Source organism: Strigops habroptila, chromosome 14 (assembly GCF_004027225.2).
Source record: "Strigops habroptila isolate Jane chromosome 14, bStrHab1.2.pri, whole genome shotgun sequence".
In the NCBI taxonomy this organism is placed as follows: domain Eukaryota; kingdom Metazoa; phylum Chordata; class Aves; order Psittaciformes; family Psittacidae; genus Strigops; species Strigops habroptila.
The window spans coordinates 3,109,115-3,137,018 of NC_044290.2; the positions used below are offsets into that span (position 1 = coordinate 3,109,115).

At 52.0% G+C, this 27,904-nt stretch overlaps 1 protein-coding gene across 7 annotated transcripts in view; it reads right to left on the reverse strand.

Annotated features, from left to right (window-relative positions):
• Window positions 1-3,707: 3,707 nt before the first annotated feature.
• MXRA7 (matrix remodeling associated 7) overlaps window positions 3,708-27,904 on the reverse strand; it is a 28,897-nt gene continuing 4,700 nt past the window's right edge. Inside the window, exons 2-6 of one of the 7 annotated variants that reach the window (XM_030506492.1) lie at window positions 25,045-25,140; window positions 23,627-23,687; window positions 18,882-18,981; window positions 16,351-16,431; window positions 7,783-9,517 (exon numbers count right to left, since the gene is read on the reverse strand). In XM_030506492.1, the coding sequence (XP_030362352.1) occupies window positions 16,398-16,431; window positions 18,882-18,981; window positions 23,627-23,687; window positions 25,045-25,140 (291 nt within the window). In that variant the 3' untranslated portion in view covers window positions 7,783-9,517; window positions 16,351-16,397. Of the gene's footprint in view, window positions 4,801-7,782; window positions 9,518-16,350; window positions 16,432-16,453; window positions 16,586-18,881; window positions 18,982-23,626; window positions 23,688-25,044; window positions 25,141-27,904 lie in introns of those variants that run through there. The other 6 variants (XM_030506490.1, XM_030506494.1, XM_030506489.1 and 3 more) reach the window with 6 other exon arrangements.

Genomic DNA, 27,904 nt, shown 5'->3' on the forward strand with positions numbered 1-27,904 from the left:
CTCACTCACTACACATACGCATCCCAATGACAGCATTCCTGACCTACTTTGGGAATTAAGAAAGCATTTCAGACATATTTCCCCCCCTTTCCAAAAGGGAGTGTCCTACAGCTATTCCAGAGCTGTTGGCTGGGATCCAGTGATCACATGTGGGTGATGCAAAACAGATCTATTCAAAGTTTAAAGGAAGAAAAATCACAAGGAATTCCATGTTTTGCTCTGTTCCCATCCTAGCAAAAAGCCAGCTTCAAATCCACAGGACCAGTACTCCATCCCCACTGCCTGAGCTTATCTTTAGGAATTCTTACCATCTAGTGCTGCTTTCGTGGCAGGGGGGTTGCAACCGGATGATCTCGATGTCCTTTCCAACCCTAACTATTGCATAATTGTATCATTTTGGAACTCTGATACACATACTCATAGATCAGACTCTCGCCTGCTTCCATTCAGAGAGGACTCACAAGATCACATTCCCGGAACACACCAAAATCCCTGTAAAACCTCACCCTTTTGATAGATGCTTCAGTTGCCTTATTATGGAGAAAGAATAAACCAAACTTCCACTAACTTGCCCCAAGCAGGAGGTAACACCCCACTGCCCAGCCTCCCCCAGCGCTGAGGTTACCTTGGTCAGACAACTGCCAGAGAAGAGGTTAGAAAAGGGCTTTAGGGAGATTTGTCTCTGTGGCCTTTACACAGTCCTCGTGTATATCAAGCCGTGATCCACCACCAGAAGTGTGGGGGGTAACCAAGGCGATGCCTTCTTAAAGCAGGAGATGCTTTTGCCACACATTCACTACACAAATTCCCTACAGCTTCCACTTACGGCTGCTTTCAGCACCAGTTATTGCACTCCCCACAGGAAACTTCATCTAAACCAGATTGCCATCTACAACATGGGTTTTGAACTTTGCCTGCACCACTCCCATGGGAACAACCCAAATCCATTATAAACTCAAAGACTGGGGATTTAATTCCCTGCCAAATGCACGTAGCCTGAATACAGTGATTTAAAGACATGAGGAAGGAGCAGGGGTTTTAGTGTTATGATAGTTCCAAAGCTGGTCTAGAAGCTCCTACTTGTTCTCTTCTGAGGGATATTATTGAAGAGGAGTTTTGCCTCTGAGTCATTCTCAGAGGAATTTATCTATCTAAAGTATTTGACATAGATTAAGAAAAAAAAAACCAAAAACCAAAAAACAACCTCATAACTCCCCTGAGCACCACAGAAGGCAACACAAGGTGGAAAATAACCTGTAGGTGCAAAAAGCAGAGAGTTTGTGGTGGGTACAGGGCCATGCTCCTTCCCATCTCCAACTATTCCCATTTCCTTCAAGGGGCAGCGGACACTTTCCTTCCCCAGCCATCACCTCCCCCACTAAAGCTCCTTAAGTAAATTATTCCAGATTTTCCTTAGGCCTGGATCTCTGGTGCTCAAAAACTGCCCGAGCTCGGATGAGAAATGAGAAACACATCCAGGAACAGAGAGGATGCAGAACAAAACCCACTCTTATTCTCACAGCTACCCAAGATTAGATGAAGACAACACACGCTGTTATCTGCACGCTCAAGAGTCAGAACATGACGGTCCCACTGAAGCACGCTCAGCAGTGTGTCAATAACACATAAATAAGAGCATCAGAAGAAAGGTGGCTGCAAAATACCCTGACAAAGTGACCCGTTACCGCCCAGCGGGGCAGCGAGGGCAGCAGCACCCAGCCCCTGCGGCTTTGGGCGCTTTTGGAGGCACAGAACACTCATATCCCGGGGTGCCAGCACAGGCACACCCCAACCCCACCACCGGGCACGGCTTTAGTAACGAACAGCTTCAACCATGGCCACCTCACCCCACTGCACTCCCACTGAAACCAGTGTCCTGACTTCAGCGGCTGCCAGCGAGGCTAAAGGCCACCCCAGCACACGCGGGGTAACCTGGACGCCTCACGCAGCCGGTGCCCAGCGCGCTGCCTGCCGGCTGGCGGAAACAAAAGCAGGGAAAATCTACTACCACACCCCCCCCCCGGCTTCCCGACACTGCAGCGCGCCTCACGGGCGCCGCTGGCCGCCGAGGGCCCCGCCGGTGCGGCCTGGAGAGCGGCTCGGCCCCTGCAGCGCTGTAACGGCCCCGCGAACCAGGCCCGCCCGCGGCGGCCGCCATCTTGTGCGAGGCGCAGCCCCGCCTCAGGCAGCCCCACCCACCAAGCGGGCTACGGCGGCCGGATGGGACAAACCACCGTGTTCCGCGTTGTTTACGCGTGCCTGACGTGAGGCGAGTGTCCAATCGCGGCCCGCGCCGGTTGCCATGGCAGCGGCCCCATCGCCGCGGCCTGGCCCAGGCTCCGCCGCCGCCGTCCCGTAGCGGCCGCGGCAGCCGCGGGCAGCGGCTCGCAGGAGTTGCGAAGAGCTGTGGGAGGGTGATTCGGGATCCTCCCGCCCGTGTTTGTGGCCCCAAGTGTTGTCAAAGGGGGGAAGGTCTCCCGCATGGCCCTCACAGTGTATCCCCCCGTCCCGCGATGGCGGCGTGTTCATACATCCACCTCTGCACCCCGCGGGATAATTAAAGCACAACACCCAGCGGGGAGATCCTGCTGGAGCAAAGGGTGGAATTTCCTATATAAATATTTATGAGCCCAGAGGGAAAAGGAAACCGGAGCTGGGCGGGCAAGGGGAGATGTATCCCGTCACAGTACCGCCTCCCGCTGCCGCCCGCAGGCACCCGCGGGCTCCTCTTCCCCGCAGCCCTGCGGCTGCATCAGAGAAAACGCACCTTTTAAACCCCGGGGTTTACATCTAGACACCCCTTTGCCTGATGTCTTGGGGTGTTTTCACTGAGCTTCATTTCTTTCTTAAATTGGACCTAGTAAATGACACATCTTTTACCACTGTTCTGTCATTGACAGCATCTTCTTTTGGTGACGCAGCTCAGGACAGGTTTAATGCCAAATGCTCTGCCTCATACAGTGTTACCAATGTGAGGCTGAGGAGTTTGAGGGTTCTTTTTATTTTCCAGAAATGCTCCTATTCAGAGAAGGCCCAAATGTAAAAGAGGAACTATAAAAGTATGTTTGAAATAAACTATAAAGTCTACAACACAAAGACTAAAAAATCAACTCCACCTGAATGCTCCTTTGCTTGTTTTCAAGAGTAGCTTTGGGAAAGATCGTGCTTTCAGTTTTGAACTAGGGAGAGGTCCCATATACAAATTCTCTACATTTCTCCCTTTGCACAGCTTGATGAAGGAAGTTATGGCCTAGGGACACAGCACGCCAGCGTGGCGTTTCACATCATAAGACTCCTTTCCCACTTACTTCCTTCATGTTGAATAAGAAGAGGTAATTTTCTGACATTACATTTTAGATTTAAGTCATACCTTGTAGCAAAACCAGGTTGATCTTATAATAAATGTGCCTTCACCTAAGTGAGAAGATTGGAAGATAAAATGATTCTTAAAAGTCTAATACTATGGTGTTATAGAATATACTGTAGTGGGAAACAGTGACCAGATAATGAGCTAATAGGTTTCCCAGACTCTAAAGGATTACAGAAAATAAAGCAAAACTAATCTTTAAAGAGATCATTCCCTAAAACTGTCTCAGAAGCCGTTGCCTCCCTTTGTCAGCAGTTACTAAAACTGAGGAAATCCTTCTTGATAATGAAGTGTTCAACAGGATTTCATAGGAGAGACAAGCACATCAGAAGACATTCGGTTAAAATTCAGAATGCTCATTGATTTACTCTACCCAAACCACCAAGGGTTGCTTCAAAATACTTCATCAATTCACAGAGATTTCCTAAGTAGGTAGTTTCCCACATCATTTTTCTGTTGGGAGAACAGGATCTCAGTTGTAAAAAAGCCAGGCACCTTTCTGCACAACTATTACCAGTGTTGAGAGGCAAAGAGATGTTTGTGTTTCCAGGCTGAAGTTAGCTGCTGCTTTCTCAGGCGTGAAGATGAGCTCAACGAGGTCAGCTGGAACCAACATGGGTTTGTTTCCAAAAGCCAGTGTGAAGGAGGATGAAATGTTCCTTGCAAGGAGACGAGCTACGGGTTCCTTGCAGCAACTCGCCTCTAATACAAGCAGTATTGCCTTGCCTTTGGCTATTTGCTTTCTAACTGTGGGATTGGAAGACTCTGCCAAGAGGCTGTGCAGTCTCCATCTTTGGAGGTTTTCAAGATGCAACAGGATAAAGCCCTGAGTAACCTGGCTTGGTCTTATCGCTAATGTTGCTTTGAGCAGGAGGTTGGACTACAGACCTCCTCAGGTCCCTTTCAGCCTGAGTTATGCTACGATTCCATTATTTTCATCCATTTTATGTCTATCATCTTTGGCTTTCTTCAGGTATCAAACTGATAAAGACTAGGTTGGAAAGGTCATTTTTACAAAGCACGGTCAGAAAATGTTGTGGGTTTAACTGCTCTGTGTGACTGAGACATATGACACAGCTAGGAGGAGGTAAAAATCTCTGTAAGAGATGAAAATATGATAGCTCTTCAAGGATAAACAATATAAAGGGCGAGAAATTACAAGTCTTTTGAAATACATATCACAGGCCTATATGTGTTTGCAAAACCAACTGGAACTGCAAAATAACTACTGAAACATGTTTCTAGAACTACAGCCTCCAGTGTCCTGCATAATAAGGGGCATAATGACTTTTGGGCATCGTCTCCACTGGCTGCAAGGTTATATATCATACAGTCTAAGCTGCTCCTTCATGTCTCCTTCAGACATCTCTCCAAACGTGTCACTTTTTTCCTTCATGAGCCTGAAGATGGCAGCCAGCTGCTCTCTCTGAACCCTGTCAAGAAGAAAAGGAGAAGTAGGAATAGCCAGTCCCCAAAGGCACTTTGAGCAAGAACACCATGGTCAAATGAAACACGAAGCCAAACACAGGTCATTTTACAAGCCTTAGTGGCTGCAGGAAATCTGCCCATGTGAGATAAGAAAGAGACAGTCTCTGGTTCTCCTTCCTCCACCTTCCCGTTTATCTAATCATCCTGCATGTCTTTCTGCAGTTCTTTAAATACGGAGATAAACCAGATTGCTTTAGCACTAGCTTTGGAGTTCCTTAGGGTTTATCTGTGCTCAAAGTTTCAAGATAACTTGACATGTGGAATTTCATAAGACCAACACGTTCCAATTTAGCAGACTCCATATTGAAACTGGATTAAGCTTCATCGGCACAGCGTCCTCTCGTGACAGTATGTAGACACAGAGTAATTTGGGAATAGCTATTACATTTTAAATGCATACCCTACCTTAAAAGTAGAGACCAGATTACTCCCAGTGTTTCCATGGCTTTAATCAGCCACTGGAGGATATGATCACAGAGAGAAATTTGCTTTGATTGGCTTCATCTGCCAATGTCAAATGGTGAGAGGGACTCGTAGCCATACCAGCAATGAGGACAGCCCTGCATGGACAGAGGCTGAGCAGTGGAGCACCTAGCTCAGATTTTCATCCCTAGCAAGTCCCACAGCAGATGACCAACACTCTTCTCCCCATAACAGACGATATCCTGACTTTTCCCTAACCTGAAGCAGTTAACCATTGTTGCATGTGCTGCAGCATGAAGATCGGTGTCTGTCATAGGGCTTTATTTGAGGAAGCTTTATAGATGTATTGGTCACATATCTACTGATCATCACTTGCGGATACAGAAGGGTGGGAGCACAGGAATGCCATTTGTTTGCAAGTAGCTCATGAACTGATGCAACTAGCTACAAAATCGTATTTTAAGGCAAAACGAATGTGCACCCTGGCTCCAGTCAGGGCTGGCTGTGGGCTGCTACATTCTCATTGCCAGGGAGGAGATTGCAGTATTGCTTAGCACATCTCCTGTTTGGCTGTCCTGCGTGAGATTAAAAGAACTAATGAGATTGTGGTGCTTTATGGTGGTAACAAGGGGAAAACAGTTTCTGTTACTTCAAGGCTCATTTTGCCTCTACGTGACTGTGGGGCTAGAACTCAGCGATAGCTCAGCAGCTCAGAGCACAGATCTGCTGCAATCCCAGCTCCTCCTGCTTGTTTTACACATTTAGACCTCCTACGGACTAGAAAAAGAGACTCTGGCTTTTACTTCCACATGGTCACCCTTTCAAGAGTCCTCTTTCCCCGTCACAGCCAGCTTTCTGCATAGGATTTTAATACACTGGAATTAATCCATTTAAATGCACGCCATTAGTTAACCTGGGGTAGTCTTCCTGCAATTCCCATATGGACAAGCAGTTCTAGTAACAGGAGGGGTAAAAATACCTATTGACAGGCAAACCCAGGATGCAATCTGTGCTCAGAAGAAGAGAGAACAGTGTCAACACATCAGAAGCAACCACACCGTGAACAAGATCAATGGAAGGAGACAGTCAGGAGCAGAGGTGCCTTTGGGTGCTGAGCTCCTGCTGAGGGAGGCTCTGCATTTTCCCCTCTCCTGGGCTAAGCCCCAGCAGAAGCAGGAACAGCAGGCTGTCCCCAGCACAATCACAGCAGGGAAAGAGCAGATCCTGGCAAAAGGAAGCTCATTTGCCAATTCTTTTCTATTGCAATTAAAATGCAATTGTCCTAAGGCCAAACATACCCTGATAATGCTGTGGGAGCCTCTGGTTATGAAAGCTCTGGCCATAGGCTGTCAAGAGCCTGGATTTGTCTGCCTCTTCTGTAATGTTTTGTGTTGGCATGAATAGCATCCAACTGCCCTTTCCAGACGAGAGGGAGGGAAGCAGAGTTGTTAGTGATCAATATTTTATTGTAGAGGCACCAGAGGGCACGTTTCCAGTCTGGTGTGGAGAAATTCAATACACAGTTTGCCTCCTGTGGCTGAAATGCATTGCCAGCTGGGAGTGCTCCACACAGGTCTGCATCCCTCGCTTGTTTGTTGCATTACAGACATTAACACAACGTTCCCCAAAGCCTGTTTCCTCATCTCCAAACCTCCAAAATCAGGGACAATATTCACTCTATTTATTCAATGCATTTTGGCTCTCCCCATAACTTTAAATATGATTGTGCATTTGAAAAACAGAAATAAAAAAGAGCTGTTTTTCCTTTGTGCTGCATAATCTACAACAAAGGGAGAGCAAAACAAAGATAAAGAGAGAAACGAGCCTGGGAAGGAAGAGTAAGGCATCAAAAACATAAAACTGATTGCAAGAAAGAGTTTCTCCTCTCAAAGGCAACTTTGAAAACAAGCAGTGCTCCAGGCTGGGGGTTCGTTTGATGGTTTGAGATCAAACCCACCCCATTCACAAATAAAATCATTCTCTCTTCCCGTAAGTCTTGTCCTCAAAACTATTTGGTCAAACAGGAGTTTACTTATTGCTGACAAAATAGATAAGTTCAGGATTTCAAAGCAGCCTAATTCTCCTTGCTATGCAGTTGAATTTGCACACTGAACTGCCTTAGGCTCTTCTTAGACATTTCAGTCCAAGACCTTTACCATTAGCTGGAGATTTGGGGCAGGGAGCCATAGGTATGTTAAAGGAGATCTCTGCTTCAGGCACTTGTGTTGATGGCAGCTGAAATCCCGAGCAGAGCTCTGCATTGGGAATGTTGCTAATTCCTCTGTGGCCAAACATGACCAGGAGGGTGGCAGAAATAAGGGAAAATCCCTGACTTTCGCCATTGGGCTGACTCTACTGTTGAGGAAGCCAATTGACTCATTTATGGGGTAAAAGGCACAGGAAGGCAGAATGTACCCCTCCCCTAAAAGTCACATTTTCAATACAACTCTCCTGAGAAAGACGTTATAAACTGCTGGAGGCAGGGAGAACAAGCACAGAGCAAAGAAACTATTCAAAGGTTTATTGGACCAAACAAAGGCAATTTTTACAGATTCAAGCCACTAGAATGACAGTCCTTTGTGTAAGAGCCACCATCAGATACAAAACAAACAAAATGAACACAAGTAAAAAACACCCAGACAGCCTTTTGAGCTGAGGAAATCGTCTGACTCGCTGCCACTAGCAAAACTCTGGACTCAACTATAGACTTTGCTCGATGTACATATTGCCATGTAACTTAAACACAACATATATAAGGCATTCTTTGCATAGTTGAGTGCTCAGGACACAGAGTCAGCCAGCACCGAGGGGAGACAGTGGCTGGACCAGCAAGATGGTGAAGCAGAGGGTCCAGATGTGCCTAAATTCATATGCAAAGCCCTGGACACGCTTGCAGTTGTCGGCTGGGAAGGAGCAGCCTCTTCTAAAGCTGAAGCCTCCTGCTGTTCTTTAAATGAGCCCTTTTATGAAGAGTGTGCCAACCCCAGGCGCTGGAGAGGAGGACTGTGTGCAAGGTTTCAAGTATTGTCTGCATAGGAATTGAAAAGGAAAACACAAAAGCAGCTTCTTGGGTTTGTGATATGTTTGCAGCGTTAGCCAAGAGGCAGCTGTCCGGCAGTGAAAGAGAAATGTTGAAGGACACATGCCCCCCCAGCCTGGTGTTTTACAGCATCACTAGAGAGGACTCAGACCCTCGTCTCACCCTCACAAACCAGCTGGGTTTGATTTGGAACCTGCAATGCCTGAAGCTGATACACGCGCCCGGCCAAATTCATCTTCTACATGCGGCAGAGCAGAGGAGCAATGCTGAGCTCTGGCTCCAGTGGGCAAGCCACAGGGCTAGCAAAAGAAGAGGGCACTGGAGCAGCAAGCAGGCAGGGGAATGGGGAAGGTGTCTCTTCCAGGACCCCCACTATCTCATCTGGAGTCAAAGGGAACCCCTGATGCTGTAGCTACCTCCTCAGGTCTCTCGTCTTGGGAAATGGAGTAGGGGAAAGTGTGAATCCAGATGTTAGCAGCAGCCAAAGTGTGGTCTCCTAAACCTGTACCACAAGCAGAACAGCTAAACTATCAATCTTTGTCACTTCTCGAGTCTTCTGTCTGCCTACAGAATCAGCTCTCAGCTAAAATAACTACAGAAGCAAGATTTGAGTCAGTCCAGCTACCGTCTGCCGTCCCTTGCTTGGATCCCATTTGTCCCTCCCCCCCCTTGGAATAAAGTAGCATCGTACAACAAATCATAGGCAGTTGCCACCCCCCAGCAAGAAAGAGGAGTTTGGCCCCAGGAAGAAACAACTTCATCACCTGGGATAAGGTCTAGGCTGGTCTGGGAGAAGAGCTATGGTTCACCCACCCCAAGAAAGGAATAGCACAGATTTCATAGCAGGCCTAATACGTAGTAATGAATACAACTAATAGACTCGCTGCATATTTAGTGTCCAATTTGGGTTCTGTTTTGGGGACAGGGAAGAAGGTTCATCCCGGTCCCCTAAACACAACTCAAGTCACTGCTCGGGCCCAGCCCCAGTCCCTGGAGCCACACAACAGGATCTCCTCAAGCTTGGCAGCATGGAAGTTTTTGAAGAACTCAACTTCGGACCAAGAGGGGATCCCAAGTTTTGAGGGTTTATGGATTTCTCTTATGGGTGTGTTTGGTTGGTTTTGGTATTTCAAGCCTTTAAAGATGCCAAGGGATGCCTTTAGGAGGAGGCTAGGGACAACTTCATATAGTCTTCAGTTCTGCAAAGAGAAATGGAGAGAAATCATTTCAGTCATTTCACCCCTCAGGTTGGGTCATTATTATTCACACAAACAAGCAGGGGGAAAACCTCAGTGTGTGTGTTGGGAAGAAGACAAAGCAACTTCCCACCTCGGGGCCGAACAAAGCACTGGTTGCAAACCTCACACCTCTAAGAAGGAGGCACTTTGCTTTATCAACTGCAGCAGGATAGTCACGACCCATTCAGAAGTGTAAATCCTCTCATCTGGCACCAATAGAAGTTACCACCCTTCTGACCTACTGTTGAGATCTGGAGAAGCCCAACTAATGGAAAGTCATCGCTAGCTCCTCACTGGCCTGAGCAGAACCTCGCTGGGCTGCCAGCACCCATGTCCAGCCCGGATTCCTCTTCCCACCTGCAGCCAGATGAGGTGGGAATGAGTCCCAGTTTCACAGGGCAGTGTACCTGAGCAGGTTGACCCTTCTCAATCTTCCTACAGATGTGCCTGTTCAAGGGAAGGAGGCAAAAACCCCAGACCCTCTGCAGGTCACAAGGCTTCCTGTTGATGGGAAGCTCTCCCAGTGTCCAAAGGAAGGATGGTGAGATGATCAGATGTGTTTTGTGCATGGGGACATCCAGGCACTCCCTGAGGTCTTGCAGCATGTTGTTAGTAGAGCCAGGGCTACAAAATGGGGTCCCTTATTCTCAGCTTGAAGCTTTCAGACACTCTGCCCTTACCAGCATCTCTCATGGCCCAGTCATCCACCATGACACACTATGGACACAGAGACCTGCTCTGAGGTAGAGAGAAGCTACAACACACATTACCTGGGCACTTACAAATACACCCAGATGCACCTCAGCCTAATTCTTCCTGAATTCAATAGGGTTCACTGTCTATAACACCTGAACCCCATTTGAAAGTCCCCTACTCCTGCCAGCCACAGCATGAGGGCAAGTTCCAGCCTCATTTCTTCCTCTTCTGCAACAGGTTGCCTTCTCCAGCAGCATCCAGGTGCAGGATCCTGGCTGGGAGACGCAGGGTGAAGCACCAAGTGGGACCGGGGTTACTCAAGGCACACTGCCGAGGCTCAGTGCCTGGCACATCAGGACAAAGAAAGGAAGTTCTCCAGAGTAGATAATCGCTCTGTGGGATTCACAGTGCTGAGGATCAGCTCATCCCGCTCAAGGCACGCAAGTGTAATCAGATTTCATGCATGAAGGCATAAGCTCGTTGCCACAGGGGCCCAGAAGGAGGGATGCCATCGAGCATGCTGCAGTTGGAGAGGGATGCAGGATGTCAGAACAGCCCCTCTCAGGGATACTCACCTCCAGGACAGGGCCAGGCTCACAGCTGGGGTGAGAAGATCGCAAACCAAGCATGAATTTAATGGACTATGTCTGTCAGAGCCATCAATTTCCCCTTTCTGCTCCTGGAGCAAGCTGTGAGGGGATTAGACTAAAGAGCATGACGCAGTCCATCACTGGGCACATCAGGGGCATATAACCCCCAGACTGAGGAGCTCTGGCATTGCTGCCACTGAGCCTCAAAGACTTAATTAGCTTTGGGATGGAGGCTGAGAGCTTTGAGTTTATCCTCAGCCCCTCCCTCCTTTCCGTTTGCCTTGGGCAATGGAATCAGCCTGAGCTGCATGCTTCCCCAGCAGCACAGCAACCAAACCAGGTCAGGGGCTTCTTTTGCTGGAAGCCCATATCCTTTCTTCAGATACAGATATCCAAATATCTCTTTTCTGGCCCAAAGTGAGGGCCAGGTCAGTGAATTGTATGATTTGTCTGCTGGCCATGGCTCTGAGCAAGGAAGAGCTGGAGAACAAGGAGCTCAGACAAGAGCAGGTCCTGGATTATGAGGGAGGCTTGATACTGATGGTCTCGAAAGACTATGCTTCTCCTGAAGCATGGGAACTGGGTGTCCTTCTGGCTCCCCTTACTCCAACTCAGCCATGGCATTGGCACAAGACTTCTTGCCTTTGAGAGCAGAGAGCATCCCAGCAATGACAAATGGGGTGGGCTGGTGGCACTCCCATGTGTGTTTATCCCTCAAGTGTGCAAACTCCACAGCAAGTCAGGAAATTCGCAGCCCATCCATAGCCCATAGCTTTCCAAAGAAGTCCAGACCCACCCCAAGGAGATCCCAGAGCATCTTGCTGTAAGATTACCACCTCTGGTAACTGCTTGTGCCCTTCTCAAGAACGCTTTCACTCTGAAAGCTGATGTTCAGAAGTGTGGAGCATTCCCAGCTCCTTCCCCCGGCAGAGGAAGAAGGTGCTCAGCTTGTGGGGCCCATCAGTCCTCTGGTTTGAACCTGGCAAGAAGGGCAGATAGAAATCTGGCTCCAGACTCTTCTCATTGCAGACAGGCTAGGATTGACCCTTGAGGACAAAAAGCAGTGAAGAAAGGCCCTGGGCAGACCTGGCAATGGGTGGTCAAGCTCTCCCTGGGCAGTTCCCTCCCATCTCACTGCCGGGGATGGTCCTATCACCACTGCATCCCATTTCTTCATCATGGGGACAGCTATCATCTCATTTCTGGTAGTGACCATAACCTAGTCTTGTCCAGGATGGGGGTACTGCAGGAGGAGTATGAGGAATGACATACTAAATCGAAGCTTTCCTGGTAGCCCCAAAAGTGTGGTGCTACTTGCTTCCGCCAACAGGTAAGATAGAGAGAGAGGACTGAAATGCAGAACAGGGAGAGACAGTGCTTAGGAAAGAGCAGGAGAGTGAGAAGCATCAACGGGAGCTTCTGTCATCACAAATATGAAATTCCCACAGTGATATAGGAAAGCTGGAAGGAGCACTGGACCTCGGGAGATACCTCCTGCTCCTCAGGAACACCAGGAAAACAGTTGAAGCTGCTGGAGCACAATTCCCGTTGCCTTTAGGATAGGGGCTGGTGAGGACCCAGTGGGGTCAGGGACTGCAGCACCCCCTGAGCAGGGGCTTCTGCCTGGGAACCACCACTGCTTCAAGGTAGAAGCTTCACACCTTTCCCAGCCACAGCAGCATCAGCCAAACAGGCCAGAGCACAGCCAGGAAGGTGGCACAAGCTCCTTGGCCAGCACAACCAAGAAGCCACAATCACCTCCTTCAGTTGTGTGCCCATCCCCTTGGAACATAACCCTTGTAAAGCCATGGACGGGCCAGCCTGAGCTTTCCTCCACCTCTCAGTGCTGGTGCTCCAGGTCGCTGTCTACCACTCTGCACCTAGCCTGGTGGGATGCTCCAACTCCCCACATCCCTCGGTGCCCCCCGGCTACATCGGGGGCAGAGCCAGGCTCCCAGCCAGCCTAGCAGATAGAGCACAAGGTGCCCATGCTGCACAGGAGCAAGCAGAAGCAGATGAAGACAAGTTGTGAGCGTTGGGTGAGGGACACATGGAGAAGCAGCCACAAGCGAAGACAATTTAGGACCTGAGCCAAAAGAAACCACCCAGGAGCTCAAGCAGAGTTGCTGTGTGGTCTGAAATGTCATAGCAGGGCAGGGTCAGAGACTCACACCCCACAAAGGCTATGGGGGAGCTTGCAGAAGTTTCCTCTCTGGGACAGGAGAGGAGGAGATGAGGAAGGGGCTTCCTGGCCTCCCCTTCCTGGGTTTCTGAGGGAGGTTTCTGAGTTGCTCAGCTCGGCACTCATGACTCAATGAGATGCTCTATAAATAGGGCCAGAGCTCAAGTCCACTGACATCTTGTAGGTCAGAGCATGTTCTCCCTGGGGATATGGTGGAGGCAGGGAACAGCACTGGCCCACCAGGAGACTCCCTCCTCATACAAGCAGCGCCTGGCATGTACGGAGGAAGCATCAGAGCAGGGGGAGCTCCGCAGGGACCCCCAAACACACACTGCCCCTTTCCCACAAGAGGCGGGTGGGAAGGACACATGCCTGACGGAGCAGCTTTGCCCATGGCTCGTGCCATCCCTGTGGCTGGTGGCCGCAGTGAAGCAGCCACCAGCCTGACCCGAAGAGTTCCCCAGCCCCTTTGGGAGCTCTGCAGTCCCTTGCTGCTGCTCCTCCCTCAGCCCAGGGCGACTATCGTGCTGCAGGAGATGAAAAGCAAATGAATAACAAAACCCCAAAGAAACCCAAACTTACCAGCTTCCCTCATCCAAAAGAAGCACCATGCTGAGCAGGACAGGAGAGGACAGCAAAGCTGCTGGGGTGGGGGTGAAGGTTAGCAGAAGAGAAGGGAGGAGAAAGGGGCCCACAACCCATGCTATACAGAGCGGGGAGCAAGCAAGCAAGGAAGGGCTATGTGATGGCAATGCGGGGGGTGGACAGGGACAGATGCCAATGAAGAGCTCTCCATTGGCCTTCCATCCACTTAGTATTGGAGGGCCAGTAGTGGAGATGTTTGAAACAGGTCACGGTCTGTCACCATGGTCACTAAAGCCCTGCAGGTGCTTCCTGCCCTTGTGTGCTCCAAAGCTGTCACCACAAGCATTGTCTCATTCAAAAGGAAACTGCAGCACAGTTGTCCCTCAAGCCACAGCTGCATCCCCACGTTGATCTTTCCTCTCTGCCATTCCCTAGAGCCAAGGTCCATCCAGGGCACCCTTCCTTGCTGAAACTCCAGGGTCCAAGCCCATTTTCATTCAGTGCCTTGTAACCAAGAGGTACTTCGAGACCAGCTGGGGAGGAGACAGGTTTCTGTTGTTAAATTACCACCAAAAAAAAGGACTGAGCATGAGATTTACAGCCATCCAATTCCCTCTGCATAAATTCCAACTTGCTGTTGAGCCCTGGGCTTAAATCTAGTCTGGATTCAAGCAGTGTCTCCTCAACCCATGGCTGGCCAGGAGATGAGAGGAAAGGGTTGAGAGCCAGGAGGAGAATTTGCCCCTAGAATGGGTCACCTGAGAGCCCATTAACCAGGGAAACTGGGCAGCCATCCATCCGTCCATCCATCCATCCATCCATCCATCCATCCATCCATCCATCCATCCATCCGTCCATCCATCCACCCATCCCTACCTTCCCCTCAGTCCAACACGGACTGGGCTGTGGTCTGGAAGATCACCCGCTCCACCCATGAGCAGAGCGTGTCTGGGCAGTTTGGTGCCATTCACTCAGACCCAGAGGCCCCGGGGACAGGTTCTGGCTCTCCACCCTTAACCTCTTCCTAGATCCCAGCAACAAGAGAGAGGAGAGACCTTTCCACAGAGCAGCACATGGGATCTGCTCAACCTTCTCCATCTAACACACCTAGTGAAGAGCAGCAGGGACAGAGCACAGACAGCCCAAGCTCTCAGCATCACTGACACCAACCAAGACTTGGCTGGCACCTGCTCTGACTCATGGAAAGAGAGAACTGAAAGCAGAGACACAAGGGAGTCGTTTCTCCTGGTTGTTTTCTCTTTTCCTATGAGTGGGGCCTCGCTGCAGCTGCCAGTGCTCAATACACACCTGATCACACTCCTTTCTAACTGCACAAATCCCCACTCACCTCTTTCAACCTCAAGGGAGGTTTGAAGAGCAGCTGCCAGAGACCACTTCAATGCATCCATGGGAGCCAGGCCCTGAGGGCACACTCAAGAGCCCTTCCTCTTCCTCATTTGCAGGAGGTGTGCAGTTAGGACAGCAACACCTCACAGGCTCATGCCTACACGACTCAGCCCTATCTGAGTGGGGACAAGCTCCACCATTGCAGCTACAACTGGCAATAGATGGCCAAAAGCCTCAGGTGCAGAAGAGAAGGATTTGGGAAATACGCTGTGCTTGACTAAGGAAGGGCTGCATCCTTCCCCGGCACTCTTCTGCTTCCTGCCCCAGGGGAGCAAAAGCTATGTGCTTCTGTTCTAGAAGTACTGGGGACCCACTGCAAGCACAGCCACCACCTGAGCAGATGTATTTGCTAACCAGATTTACTGTCCTCCTCTCTCACTGAGCACTCCTTCTGGTTTTTAAGACTGAAGCAACCAGAAGCAGGAAGTTGTATCACTCGGTAAAGGTCACATTCCTTCCCCTTTTAGTCCAGATTTAGCACCAGTTTGAAGCCACAAGACTGAAGTGAATGCTAGGCAACGCAACCACAGCTTCTGGAGCGATACACGTTACAGCAGAAGTGGATTTTTGGCTAATAACCCAATCTACTGCATGCCTGTCCTCTCCTGTCTGAAGTCTTATAGATCTTCCTGCAAAAGGCAAGGAATTCTGTTAGTGGCACTTCCAAAATTAGGGCTCCCTAAATTAAGACTTGTTAATTACTCACCACAGAATGACAGAGTGGTGTGGGCTGGAAGGGACCTTAAAGCTCCTCCAGTTCCAACCCCCTGCCACGGGCAGGGACACCTTCCACTAGAGCAGGTTGCTCCATGCCCCCTCCAACCTGATCAACACCACAAGTAGCTTCAAGGAGGTCTGGGGGACCCACTTGCATTTCTGGGATGTTCCTTACAAGCTGCTTCACATGGGAACCTGTTGGTCCATGGGAAGACTGGAGGAGTGACAAGGCTAAAAGCAAAGTCTAAGCCTGTCTCATCTTTGGCAATTCACCTTAGGACTAACTACCCACTCCCTCAGCAGCCCAAATTTTCCAAACCAGCAAACAGAAGTGGTTGTGGGATGTCCAACTTCAGGCATCCAAGATGGAAGAGGTGAGTATTGGAATGGGAGAACCCCCAATTCCCCATGGAAAGCAAGATGGAGGCAGAGAGGAGAGGACTCATTCACCTGTTATGAGGAGGGAAGGAGGAGGAAATGGGAGGGAGGTGGGACAGGCAGTCAACTGCAGCTCGCAAACAAACCCTCCCCCAGAAAATGAGACCCAAAGGCAAACCCTCCCCATGAGCAGATGTTACCAGTGGTACCACTACTTCTAAGCAGCAGCGTGTCCTTACCAAAAAGATTTGCAAGAATATTTGTGGCCGAGGACCTAAGGTACTTGCTACAGAGATGTGAGATCAGAGGTCAGCTCAATCCTGCAACATAAAGGTGGCAAACCTGGGTCACAGCACATCAGCAGCGTGGTCGGGCTATGTGGAGTCACGGAGAGGGATGGCACTGCTGAGGGGGAAGGATGCAGGACTGGAGCTTAGCTGGCAGCAGCCCGGCCCCTTACACCACCCGCCAGGCCTGAAATGAAAAGCTGCTGATGCTGCAGTGAAGATGTAAGAGGGGAAATAAGCCAGTAACAAAGCAAGACAAATAACAACACAAAGCTGCCTTAAAGAAATGAACAACACAAATATGGAAGAGGAGAAAATAAAGGAGCAGTAGGAAAATCTCATCTGCCAATGGCCCTCTGTGTGGAATGCTGTTGAGAGCCTCCAAAGGACACGACAATGTCCATCAGTCCTAGGTGCACTGCTCCTGCCCTGAGACCACTCCACACAGACGTGAGCAGCGATGCCTGCGAGGTCCCACATGCCCAGGTAGAGCCTGTTCTACAGTCCTGAACACAAACCCCATTGCTGTCCACAGGCAAATGTCCCCTCGGTGTCCCCAGGTGACAGCAGGAGCATTTGCTGCCACAGAGGAACCAGCCCAAGGCCCTACAGCCCTGAAAACCTGAGTAGTGGTTGCTCAGCTGGTTGGGATGGAGCTGCTAGTGCAAAGGGTTTGAATTCACCTGCTGCTGCAGGTAGATCTTTGCACTAGCGCTTAGAAGGATCCTGAAAAGCAATTCCCAGTGGGGTCTATGTGTTCCTCTCACATTCACTCAGTTCATTCCACCATCACCCTCTCCAAGTGAAAAATACAGCAACACTAACAGACCTACTTAGAGTTTTACAGGCTGGGGGCTTCAGACATAAGGATAGAACAAAAGGAAGAAAGCAAACACCATTTTTCCTGATGGCACCAATGCAGAATCAACCCCACACCAGAGGAAACTGGAGCTCGTTTCTGTGGCTGCCCCCAGAGCACACAGTCCTTGCAGATCTTTGCTCCTGATGGTGCTACAAGGCAGGTGAAGCCCAAGATTTAAGGACAACTGGGAGCCCAGAAGCCAGGGGAGAAAGGGAAGACATCTCTTGTTGGGAAAGTGGATTTGATGTGGAAAGAATGGCTGCAGGCCATACTGAAGGCAGCGTGCACGGAACCCGTGCACTCCCTGAGCCTTTCCCAGGACCACAGTGAGTGTGTGTCAGTGCTGGCCCTTGGGCAGGTCTCTGGATTTAGGCTCTGTACCACAACACCCTGCTCATGCCAAACCCCAGCCAGCCCAGCCACTGGCACCACAGAGATATGTGCCAGGGCCTCAAAGCAACGCTGGCCAAAGCAAACCTGACCTAGGGGCGAGGTGCCATTCATCCTTGTCTTCCCTGCTTGGGTTTTCCACTTGGTCCATGTCAGGCTGTCATGTTTAAGTTCATCACACCAGCTGTAGTGGTACCGACACCACAGCATCACAGGCAAGGGGTGACAAATTCCCCCAGGTCATCCTAGGAGGTGCACACCACTGGGGGGGAGAATTGGGTCCTACAGTCCTTGAGATAGCAACAGAAAGAACATCATCTCCCAGGCTTGCTGAGCCACCACTGCAGAGGAAGGAGTATGGGGCATAGGCTGCTCACATCTGCTAGGGAGCAGCCTGCCATGGAGCCTGCTTGTAGGACAAAGCCCTTGGCTGTGGGGTTTGACATCTCTAGTTTAGTGCGGGCTCTGCATGCCCGTGGGCTGAAGGATTCCCTCTGCACATGGGCAGACTTCACACTGGCAGCTCAGACTGGCTTCAGATAGGGGTTTACAGCTTGAGATGCAAGGTTGGTGTTGATTTCCCTTGAACAAGCTGGGAAATCTTGAGCTAGAAAGCTTGGTTTTGGTAACAGGACAGGCTCTTCCTTTCTTCATGCACGGCTCAGGAGGAAACCTTAGCAAAAAGTATGCGATGGGCAATTCTCCATCTCTACCAGGCCCAGTACTTGGCAAATCCCCACCACTTCCAGCTGAGGAGCCAGCCCTGGGTGCAGACACTTCCAGTCTCAGCCCCGTCACAGTGAACTCTAAAGCTCCACACTCACTCTGCTCCAGTATTTCTGAGCTATGCCCATGTCCTCGCTCTGGAGGGCATCCACAGGGTAAAGGGAGGGAAGTAGTTAGAGGTCAGGTCAACAAATGTAAATCAACACGGTGCTAATGGGATCAGGAGAACTGCACCCTCTTGCATCAGCTGGAACATTCGGTCTAAGCATGCAAAGAGGGAGCTTGAGCAGCTCCAAAGGTGTATAGGGCCACAGTGTCTCCATCTCCTCAACCAGCATGACTTTATTTGTTCTCACATCTTCCTGGGTGGGAGAGGTCTGGACCATTGAGACCTTGAGCCCAAGGCTGCCAAGGCAGCATGGGGAGAGAGGAATGACCAGACCCAGCCTGCTTGGGGTCTGGTCAAGGATGCCTTGGGCAAGAACAAAAAGGAAACTCAACGTACCTTTGTTCTTCCTCGAGTTCTTCTTTGGTCATCATTGACTTGTACTGGTTTCCCCTCAGCTTTCCAGGACTGTATTTAAAAGAGAATGTCTCATCTGCAGCTGGGGAGGGGGAGAGAGAAAGAAGAGCAAGAGATCCCGTGAGCCAGAGACCTCCAGGCACAACGATCTCCAGCCCTGGGCTTGTTGCCTCAGAATGCACACGCATCCCAGACACCATGGGCAGCCAAACCCACTTCCTCAGACAGCTCCAGGCTGAGAAAGCCTGGGCAGTGTCAGGGAAGCTGTGAGGGTTGCAGTGCAGAGCCAAGGTGATGACGGCCAGAGGACAGCAGGAGTCCCAGCTGCAGCTACACTGGAAGCAACAGGGACTGTGAGTGAGCAGCCCTGCTTGGAAACAGATACAAGCAAATCCTGCAGCACAGAACCATACACTATGGCTCTGCCTCGATTCAGAGCCTTGCAGGCCCACTTTGGCTTATCAAGACACGTTAATCCTGCCCCAATTAGCTCGCAGCATTTTCCACTCCTCCTCTTCAGACTTGCATTCCTCCTTCTGGCCTCTCCTCACCCAGGGGCCCCTTCCCATGCTTGTAACTCATGGATGGTGCCATGAGTGGAGCTGTCCTGGGCCACGCAGCTCTCCTGCTGCTCTTGACAAAGCTGGTGAGGAAAGGAGATGCCACACTGCAAACTTTGGGGCTGCAGAGCTGAGCCAAGGCAGCCCCAGGAGCATCACCGCAGCTGGGTCCAAGTCATGGAGTCATAGAATCAACCAGGTTGGAAAAGACCTTTAAGATCATCAAGTCCAACCGCTCCCCAGCACTGCCAAGGCCACCACTAACCCATGGCACTGAGGCCTCGGCTACACGGGGTGTGAACACTTGCAGGGACGGTGACTCCAGCACTGCCCTGGGCAGCCTGTTCCAATGCCTGAGCACCCTCTGGGGAAGGAATTGTTCCTCATCTCCATCTAAACCTCCCCTGGTGCAGCTTGAGGCTGTTTCCTCTTGTCCCATCCCTTGTTCCTTGGGAGCAGAGACCAGCCCCCTCCTGGCTCCATCCTCCTGTCAGGCAGTTGCAGAGAGCGAGAAGGTCCCCCCTGAGCCTTCTCTTCTCCAGACTAAACCCCCCAGGTCCCTCAGCCGTTCCTCATCACACTTGTGCTCCAGGCCCTGCACCAGCTCCGGTGCCCTGCTCTGGCCCCGCTCCAGCACCTCAATGTCTCTCTTATAGTGGAGGGCCCAGAACTGAACACAGGATGCAAGTCCCTCCATCACCAGCCAACAGACCTGAAGAGGAAACCAAGGTCTCCTTCTCCAGGCCTGGGTGCTCTCCTGCCCTGCTCACCAGCCTCGGCCCTGTGCTAATTACAGCACCAAAGCTCACGGACTCTGAGCCAAAGCCAATCCTTTTCCAATCGGATTTTCTTGGAGCACTATTTGCTTTTAAATACCTCTCCCCTGCTTTATCTTCCTGCAGATGGGAGAAAACAAGAGGAGTGGAGGTCAATCCACAGGGCAGCCCAGGAACAGCAGCTGCTTCGGGTAGTTGCCTTTATTGGTTATCTGTGAGCTGGTTATCTGTGAGCCTTTATCTCCCAAGGACTGCAGGACTCACGTCAAGCCACCCAGCACTGCTGCTTCCACATGTCCCCAGAAACATCTGCTGCTTCCACCGACCCTGAGAGCCCTGGGGGTACTTCTCAGCGCTCCACAAAAGGAAGATGTTGTTGTATTATCTGCATGGCCCTGAAAAATTGCATGTTATCCACAAACCAAATATCCAGGATGACACCTCACAGCACCAGCAAGACCCCCACAGAGGAGAAACTCCCCTGACTCCTGTGCCAGGAGAGAAAACCCCAACTTGTACACAACCCATGGACACATCCCCTGTCCCCAGCCACCTAGGAAGCACCCTCCAATCCTCACTTCCAATCCCACTCAGATAGGGCTGAGTCGTGTAGGCATAAGCCTGCGAGGTGTTGCTGTCCTAACTGCGCACCTCCTGCAGAGGAGGAAGAGGAAGGGCTCTCGAGTGTGCCCTCAGGGCCTGGCTCACATGGATGCATTGAAGTGGTCTCTGGCAGCTGCCCTTCAAACCTCCCTTGAGGTTGAAAGAGGTGAGTGGGGATTTGTGCAGTTAGAAAGGAGTGTGATCAGGTGTGTGTTGAGCACTGGCAGCTGCAGTGAGGCTCCACTCGTAGGAAAAGAGAAAACAACCAGGCAAATGACTGTTTCCCGCTGCTGTTGTGGGGATCACATTCATGAAGGCCTCTCCTCTTCCTCCTGCCCAAAGGAAAACCACCCCACAGCCCCTATCTTCACTTCCTCACACTCACAAGTATTGAGCATCAGCAGCTTCCGTCTAGTTTCATAGAATCATATCAAATCCTAGAATGGTTTAGGTCCAAATGCACCTTAAAGCTCATCCGGTTCCACCCCCTTCAAGGATTTTCTCCCTGTGTCCGAGGTCAGGCGCTCCATTTAGCCCCAGGCTCGTGCCAGCGCTCCCGCAGACCTTGGGGACCGCCACACAAGAGCCAAGCCAAAGCCTCATTTCCTAGCTGGGAAAAGCTGGGATCTCAAGAACAAGCTGTGCAAGGCCACAGGCTCGGGACGGAGCGGCAAGGTCAGTGCTGCTCGTGCACACAGTGTGCCCGGGGACTGAACAGAGCCTTCTCCCTGCAGATAGCCACATTTTCTCCCTTCTCCTCTACATCTCCATGTTCCTGATCTTGGGGAGCTTCCCTACGAATCCCTGCTGGATTACTGCTCACTGATCCAGAGTGTTTTGCTAATCCCCAAACACCATCCCTGGGGAATAAAGACAAACCCTTTCCCTAGCATCTTCCCAGGTGTCCCAACACAAGCACACAAATGCTCTGGTCCTGCAGCCCCATACATTCAGCTCGGCCATATCCCACTTCCCTCGATGGGAAAACACTCCCAACAAGCAGACAAACAAGTCTGGCCGGCTGGAAACTAGGAGTAATGCTGCAGCTTATCAGCCCTTCAGGTGGCCAGAAAAGTGCACGGAAAGAAAATTCCAGCTGGCTGCTGCTTTGAAGGTATTAAGAGGAAGAAAAAAAGGAGAGGGTGTAACATCCTGTTTCTTACCCTGATGCAGAGCAGGAGCTGTTTCATTACCTTTGTATAGCTCGCCTGATTTCAAGGACAATTCACATCATTTCCCTCCCATGGTTTTCTGCCAAGTGAATTGAGATTTGGGCTTTTGCCTGTCCCCAGAGGGGCAGTTTAACTGCCACCCCATCAGCAGAGAATAAGGGAAGAGGGAGGTGAGGAAGCCACCCGTCTCCCTGCCCACATGCTGTGGTTAAAGGAGCCAGTGTGTGGCTTTGGAAACCACTGGTTGTTTTCTGAGCTCAGGAACTTTCTTTACAGACCAAAAACCAGCTTCAGGAAACACATGAGAAAGGGGAGCTTGGATCTTTATGTCAAGTGCAAAACCACTACAGAAACAAGTGACCTACTTCGAGCCTCTGTGAGTTCATATTAAAAACATTTGTGTTTCATCCCTCTGCCTGAGCTGGTGGAAGCAGCCCCTTTCCTCTCAACATCATGCTCCCTGCCAGCTCCCAGCCAGACTTGGTACCCAAAGTGGGGACAGGGGGCCACCACAGCAGCATCTGGGCCTGGTAGCAGGCTGCCTGCATGGTCCCCATGGTCTCTACTGTGCCGCAGTTTGGGCTGGGCCAGGACCATGAGGCACAGGAGAGACAGAAGGAAGGAGTGAGGTTGCTCCCTACCAAAGCCAGGGCACTGTTGCTGTTCCCACCACTTGCCTCCTCATCAGGCTGAGCCATCTCTTTACCCAGTCCCATTATAAAACCCTTCAGAAATGGTGTAAATAATTCAGGGGAGGAGTCGGTGGCTGTCTGCAGGAGATGCTGGGGGAGGGTGCTGGGCTTCGCCATGACTCATGGATGGGGACTGTCACCTCTTTCCAATCCCAAGCCACAGCCACTTTGGAATGATGCACAGTAGTGCTGGAGCAGCCCTGAAACAGCTGAACTGAAGGAGGCAGAGCAGCACTACGGAGCATCCCTTTGGCAAGGTATGTCCATCGCTCCTCAAACCAAGTCCTGCATGGTAACACACCTGATTACCAGTGCCTAAGGGGGCAGAATAAGTGTCTTTTGGGAACCCTGTCTCCGAAGGTGCTTCCCCCACCTTGTGGGCACAGCCCCAGGATTCAGATTTGATTCTCTGTGGCATTAGGGATAATCCTCCTGAGCCAGTGGATTGCCCACAAGTGGGAAGTGGGGCAGGGAAGGGGGAACACCCCAAGCTCCACGGCTGCCCCAGCCACCCCGAAGGGGGTTCCTGGGCACATCCCAGCATCTCTGCTCAGGAGAGCAGCATCCCCTCCAGACACACACACTCCTGCCTGGCACCATCTGCTTCATTCTCTCACAGCACACCAGTTGTCACTACAATTAGTCAATTAATCATTTTCCAATCAACTAATTGGCTCATCAGTTAAACAGGGCTCTGACTAAAGCCCCGGGAGGGCATCCTGGATGTGAGCAAAGAGCTTCTGGGGCAGCTTCATCACAAAGCTCCCCCCATGGCATACAGCCCAAGGGCATGTGGGGAAGCAAAGGGTAGGAATTTCCTCTCTATTTCCTGGAGGAAGGAGACTGTCCCCGAGCACTTGGGGCTTCAGCCCCTCAGACCCATCGGTAGCCTCCCTGCATGGTGCTGGCTTGCTTGGCACTCACCATCCTCATCCTCTGGCTCTCTCACCACCAGCTTCTCGTTTTCTGAGTCCAGATCTTCCTCCTGGAGGAGTTAAAACCAGAGCAGCTGTGAGGAGAAGGTGCTGTGCTAAATAACCCCTGCTTGGTCAGGGCAGGGAGGCAGAGCCCAGAGCTCCTGTGGTGAGGGCTGGGTACCCCTTCTCTGCCTCCTCCATGGAATAGGCCAAGAGGATGCTTGCTAATGAGAGACGTTCATTAGGCTGCTTTCCTCTCACTAGAACCTGCTCTCCTGGTGCCCCCAGGCACAGTCTTGTGCCCCAGCACCCTCATGGGCTGCCCCACCACCAGCAGTAAGTCATGCAAACTGCCAGCAGTGAGGGAGAGGAGTGCTCCAGCTCTGGAGATAAGGCAAGGACACATGGCAATGCCCCCACGTATGCGCTTTCCTCCTGCAAAGCACCCTGTGAGCCAAGCCTGGAGGCCCCATCCTGCATCCACTCTTGCTCCGGGCATCCCATTCGAAGTAATGGGGTTGGTGCGCAAAGGGCAAAGCACGGGGGGGAGAAGGGAAGGAGCATGGAGCCACCATGCTACCAAGGGGAACACGGGAAAATGTGGCATGAAGGAGACCTGAGGGAAATGAAGATGATCCAAGCAGGACCCTGCAGAGAGCTGAGCTTTGCAGGGCAGGGCTTTAGCTGAACTGCTGGAGCAGAGCACACAGCCCGACCCAGAACTGGGTGAGTTTGTCATCAGTGAGGAATGTGCATTATTCACAGGCATTTGGCTGCTTCTCACCAGCCTCCTCTGGGGCTCCCCAGAAGGACACGTCGCTGAGACCCCCACCTCCTGCAGCCACGCTTCCAAACATGGGCACTTCCCACCGGACACCCAGGCTCTCCCCTGGGAGGGCTGGGAGCTGGGAAGCACCCAAAGGAGTAGCCTCAGGGAGGGAGCAGCAGAGGATGCTCAGCCCCGGCCCTGGGGACTTGGCCAAGAGCCCAGGGCAGCGGCTCCCCATTGAATCCATCTCTCCCTGTGAGCCAGGATGTCCCGTGGGAGACCTGATCCTTCGGGAGCTGGCAAAAGAAGGGATATTTTAGGCTGTTCCCTGTCTGGGCATTAGGAACTGAGCATTTAACAGTGGAAGCAAGTAGGAAATGTGGGTCCCAAACCTCCAAGGAAAGAAAATCCTTCCCCCAGGATCCAGGCATTGCTCCCTGCACATCCCAGAAGCCCATTTTCACCCCGAGCTCTCTTTCTCTCTGTTCTAAATGGACTAAGCCATTAAAAGCCCACCCAAACTGCCCCACGCCGGGGTAGCAGAACAGGCAAGTTTTGCACCCCCCGTCCTCACCGTGGCCACTGCCACTCTGCGACAATGTCCCACCCATGCAGGTTGTGCCACCCTCCCCAGGCCACCTCTCTGTCCCACACACCTCTGCCTTGCTGGAAAGTGCTGCGTGGTCTCCTGCATCCTCCACTTGTCCCATGTGCCCAGGGCTGGACCCGGCTGAGGCACCCAAAGGTGGTATCTGGAAAGAGAGAGAAGCTTTGAGCACAAACACCCCTGAGCCCTCCCCGTGCCCAGCAGCATCAGCGCACAGGAAGAAATCCCTGGATGTGGCCCTGCCCTGGCGCCTGAGCCCATCTTGCCTCTGATCCATGTGCCAAGCCATGGTGTTGTATGGAGTGAGGGGCACCACAGAACTTCACTGCCCAGCCCTGGAGCCAGGGTTTGGACCTCCTGAGCTGCCCTTTGCCTGCAGGACAAGGAGCCACTGGTGATGGGAGCAGCTCAGCCTGGCAGGGCTGGTGCAGCAGCTCAGGGCTAGCACGAGGGGGGAGAAGGGGAACAGCACAGTGCGCTCTGTTAACGCCTGCAGGGCCTGCTCTGCTGAGCTGCAGGGTAATAACCCCTCAAAACCCTCTTGTACCCCCACTGCAATCCCAGAGCTGGAGTTTCCCTGCCCTCAGCCCCACGTCAGCTTTTTGATCCCTGCTCAAAGCCTTCCACCCCCTGCCCTCTCCCAACACTTCTCAGCTGAACCTTTCCCTGCTGTCCCTGCGCTGGGAGCACCCTCTGGGCTGGCTTGGAAAACTGGCATCCCAACACCGCCAGGGAGCCTGCCCCAAAGGTCAGGGCTCCTGAGCCCTCCTGTGGCTGGTGGGCGCTGCTGTGTTGGCTCCATCAGCCGCCGGGCAAGAGCAGCTGAGCTGGGGGCTGCCGGGCGCAGTGGGATGCTCTGAGAGAGGAGTGCAGCCAAAACATGGAAGGGAGGGTGTTAGGGCAACGCTGAGAGATGTGACAACTAAAGAGGCCATTCCAGCACCCCAGGCACTGCTCTTCTGCAAGAAACACAGCCCAGGGCAGCGCAGGGAGACTTGAGCGGTGGGGACTGAGGGAAGCGTGGATCAGAGCCAGATGAGCTGCTGGAGAATCACAGAATCAACCAGGTTGGAAAAGACCTTTAAGCTCATCCAGTCCAACCGTTCCCAGCACTGCCAAGGCCACCACTAACCCATGGTACTGAGGCCTCGGCTACACGGGGTGTGAACACTTGCGGGGACGGTGACTCCAGCACTGCCCTGGGCAGCCTGTTCCAATGCCTGAGCACCCTCTGGGGAAGGAATTGTTCCTCAGCTCCATCTAAACCTCCCCTGGTGCAGCTTGAGGCCGTTTCCTCTTGTCCTGTCACTTCTTACTTGGGAGCAGAGACCAGCCCCACCTCACTACAACCTTCTGTCAGGCAGTCATAAGGAGAAGCAAGGACCCGAGTGCTCCGGCCACCAGCCCATGAGCCAGCATCTCTCCACGGCTGCACACCAAGAAATCCTCCCCACAGGAAAAGAAGGATGACACGAAGCGCCGCGGGGAGACCACACATCAACCAGGAGCATAGGGAGGAGACTGACCCAGCGAGCACAGATCACACCAGCACCAGGAAGGGCACGTGTTGGGCAGGAGCTGCCTGGCCCCAATGCCACATGAGGCCGGGAATGTGCCCTGTGCTCCTGCCTGCTCCAGCCTGCAGGCGGGATGGACCCAGCCCACTCCACAGCACATCCCGTGCCTGCTGCGGTGTGAATCACACATGGCTCCGCAGAGCCTGCGGGGGCTCGGGAAAGGGCAGCGCCCACCACCGCAGGGTTCACATCCAGCGAGTCATTCACCTTTAATAACAATGCAGCAAATCATCTGTGCTGGCTGGTGGCAGCTCTTGGCTTTAGTGCTGAAGCATTTGTTGGATCATCAGAAACGGGCTTTTGCCCTTTAGCTTCCATGGCCCACAAGTGAGATGAGACGCCCGCGCGTGAAGCCATCTCCAACAGCAGAGGCTTTGGAGCAAAGCAAAGGACACCACCTCCGGGGACATTCTAGGCACAGGCAGCCCTGAGCACAGACAGCCCCAAGTCTCCCAGGGGAATAAGGCTTGACACTGTACCCCCAACATCCCCCCTCGTGGTCACCCCGCCAGCCCGCTCCCAGCCCCACACATCACAGCAGCATCTGGTTTTTAGCTCATTTCTGGCTGTTTCCTCCCCACTTCCTCCACCCCCATCACAAACCCCTCTGAGCAATAGGTTTCCCTTCTGAGAAAGGGCATGAGGAGGCCATGGGGCTGACGTGTCCCTCTCCCCTTCCTTAGTCGAAGGGACAGCCCTGGCTCTTATGTTGGGATGGAGACAAAGGAGTGTCCCACTCGAGCTCCAGGAAAAGGGAATATCCCAGGCTGCAAAAGCAGAGGGAGAAAATTATCTTGGATTAAACTCCTGGGCCCTGTGTGTTGCCATTTATGGCTGCACTTTCTGCTCCAAGCCTGATGCAAGACATTGCAAGAGGGAAAGCAAGCAGCCAGGAGCCAGGCAGCCAGCAAACGAAACGCCAGCAGGAAAAAGGGAAGGAAGAAGCCTTTAAAAGAAGAATAAATACTAACGTTGGGCAGAGTTAAGCAAAGGAAAGCAGCCGCTCTGCCAGCAGCTCCCTGTCACCCCATGTCTGGGGCTCTCCAGCCTCCCACCAGCCACAGGAGCAGCTGCTACAGAATGAAGCAGTTTTCCAGCCCCTGGCGATGGTGCTGCCAGCCCCGGGGTGCCTGGTGGGGACGTGTCTGACCCCTCGCAAGTGTGGGGAGCATCTGCTCCCACCAGTCCCCCGTCACTGCTGCGGGCAGTGATGAGCCATGGGGTGTTCAGAGCCCTGCCGGAGCGCCGGGACCGTCCAGCCCTTGGTGAGGCAGCGCCAGGTCTGATGTGGAAACCACTGGCACGTCCCATAATGGGTGAGGAACGGCAGCT